General features: G+C 39.3%; 1 protein-coding gene across 1 annotated transcript in view; it reads right to left on the bottom strand.

Moving 5' to 3' along the window:
• The window catches only part of LOC147155146 (transcription regulator protein BACH2-like), a 21729-nt gene extending 19187 nt beyond the window's left edge, over positions 1-2542 (bottom strand). The window contains exons 1-2 of the mRNA XM_086066717.1: positions 2493-2542; positions 1-890 (exon numbers count right to left, since the gene is read on the bottom strand). The exon at positions 1-890 is cut by the window's left edge and continues 665 nt beyond it. Of these exons, the coding sequence (XP_085922843.1) occupies positions 1-890; positions 2493-2542 (940 nt within the window). The remainder of the gene's footprint in view (positions 891-2492) is intronic.
• Between the last annotated feature and the right edge of the window lie 207 nt (positions 2543-2749).

The following is a 2749-nucleotide window of genomic DNA, read 5'->3' as shown; positions in this document are numbered from 1 at the left end:
CGAAAGCTCTATAGTCTTTTTTGTGATCTCCCTGAGAGTTAAATTTGTCCTGTGGACAGACAAGCCTGTTGGCAAATAGCTGCTGTGATGTATTGGGCAGACTGCAGTGGTCCACTCCTTTTTTGAATAAGGCTCGGACACAGGATGCCGACTTGGTTCTTTTGCTGATTTCTGTAGACACAGGATTATCCATCTCCATTGCTGACACACTATCCTTATCCCTAACGTTCTGCTCATCCCCCGAGAGGCATAATGAGACGGCCTCTTCCTCTGCTTGTGGCTCAACCTTGATCTGTGCCAAAAGCAACCTTTCCTGACCTGCTACTCCCCTACTAATGCTGCTCTCTTTTATTGTGCTAGGAAAACCTGAGGTACTGGTGTGTGAAGAGAAATCATTATTGTGCTTGTTGCAAGCCCACTGGTATTTTCTGTACTTAGGGCATCGTGGCAGGTCTGATCCTCTGTGTCGATCCAAGTCCAATCGGCCATCTGTGAAGTTACTAGGTATAGTCATTGCTAGTCGATCCTCACCGGGGCACTGAAAGGTGGCAAGATCATCAGCACATTGTATCCTGGGGGAGGAAGGCCTTTCGGCCTCGGACTGCATGCTTTCATCCTCTGAGTTGATGCCCTCAGCAGCCACATTGTGACAGTGCAGCAAGCTGCCCTCACTACTTAGCTGAGCTTCCAGAAAACGAAAGCACGAGTCCTCTAGGTTGTGCATGCGCAGGAATTTGGCACAGCGGATGACCTCTTGAATGTTTTCTTTGCTGAGTAACAGCTTAGCAGTGTAGGCAAACTGCAACAATGGGACGAATCCTGTAGCAGTGACCTGCAAAATAGCAGGGAAATTGTCATGATTACCATCACAAAAATCATTGTCTGCAGTACTTGGGTGTGGTGTGACAACCTGACAGACCTAATGACTATAAATTATGGTGTAAAATGCATTTTTATCTTCATAAAACTCATAAAAGTGAATGCACTCCAAATTATTGGCTGTTTTGTCAACCTCTAGATATTATTTACAGAGACTTGTAAATGAAAAATTATCAACAGACATTATCAACATAGAATGTCTGGTACACTTAATTTAACACACTTTTTTTTGGCAGTTTTGTTTACAGGTGTTTTTTTTGTTGTTTTTTTTAGCTCTAGGCTATAATTTATTAGAGCAGACAATGGCTTGTGTGTCAGTACCATGTGTCCTCAGGTAAAGTGTTTGTAGCCTAAAGCCTAATGGTTTGTAAGACTCCAGCTTATCTCTGTTGTGACCATGTGGCGTGGAATGATAGAGGCCTTTTCATTTAGACCTAATACCAGTTAATTAGGTAAACTCCTGAGCCGGCAGAATTTGGCTGCTGGGTGTTTCATTTAAACGTGATAGAAAGGGTGTGTTACAGCCTCTTACTTTGACCCACTGGTTTATAGAGCAGGATGAGGTTCAAACGTGTTTAAGGGCTGCAGCTATAAAATATTTTGGTATTTGGATTAAGGTTGAACGATTATGGAAAATAATGTAATTGCGATATTTCCCCCCCAAAAAATTGCAATTACTATCTCATATACGATTATGTTTTTTAACGTCTTTTTCAATGATTTTTTTTTAACCAACAAGCAATTAAATACAATAAACAATATCAGATCTATTATAGATTACATGGTATTAAGATAAAGGCCTTAATATTAAAGGACTGTTTTTCTACTACAATTACAGGTTTAAACTTACTAAATACTTTAACATGTAGTCTTGTTCACCATGGCAACATACCTTTGCTACACAAGTATGGTGTAAACTGTAAATCAGTAAGAAATGTGTTGCAGATTATAACAATAATGCAAACAAATCTATGGCTTTACCACTTCAACATATCCAACTTTTCATGTTGCTTGAAACATGACGAGTGAACTGAACTTTTTAAACACTGAATTTATCGATAAATAAATGTAAAATACAGAGCGTATTTAAAAAACCTCAAACTTAGCGATCGCCAGTCAGTAAAAGCAAAGTAAAATAAGACCTGCTTATATGACAAATTTTCCGATTTGATTTTAAAACACTAGCAACCCTTATGGGTGGGTCGTGGGTTGCGTAGTTTCCCATGGTCTGGATGGGCCGTGAAGGCAACACCGACTTTTGTTTTGTTAAAGAGGTACTTAATCGAGCCATTTTCAACAATAAGAAGATAATATTTTGTCTATAATTAATGTGATAACTTCCTTATTTTTCATGAACAATTAATACCTTTAAAAACTAATTTTGCCACTTGCTGTCAACTGAAGATGACATCACCTGTGCTGAGGAAACAGGTAACAACCAATCATTTTCATTAATGAAATTGGACTACGCAACATATGGCCACATACAGACCTATTTAGGTTAAAAATATAGGACAGCTTTGCAGGGCTGGTCGCAAACATCGAGATACATCAAACGAAATCAATACTTTTATTTTGATGTGCAGCTCACTTCAGACTGCTGTGGTGCTCACGACAGGTTGTCGAGCAGACACTCAAATTCATCAGCAGCACACTCGCACATAGTTCACAAAATGTGCAACAGCCAAAAAGTCATAACACACACAGTAAAGTAGGGGTGTGCCAATTTTTTTTTTTACTACGATTCAGAATCGATATAAAATGTCCCAAAATCGGTTTTATTTTAGTTGTTTTATACTGTCTTGGCCTTGTTTGTGTGTGGCTTTATTGGGAGCGCTGTTCATGTTGTACGCGATTTGGCCACTTAGAG

The sequence above is a fragment of the Leptonotus elevatus genome, unplaced genomic scaffold, assembly GCF_054856555.1.
Source record: "Leptonotus elevatus isolate MCC_2025b unplaced genomic scaffold, RoL_Lele_1.0 HiC_scaffold_139, whole genome shotgun sequence".
Classification (NCBI taxonomy): Eukaryota; Metazoa; Chordata; class Actinopteri; order Syngnathiformes; family Syngnathidae; genus Leptonotus; species Leptonotus elevatus.
The sequence above is the reverse complement of the archived record's forward strand: the minus strand, read 5'-3'. Positions and strand labels throughout refer to the sequence as shown.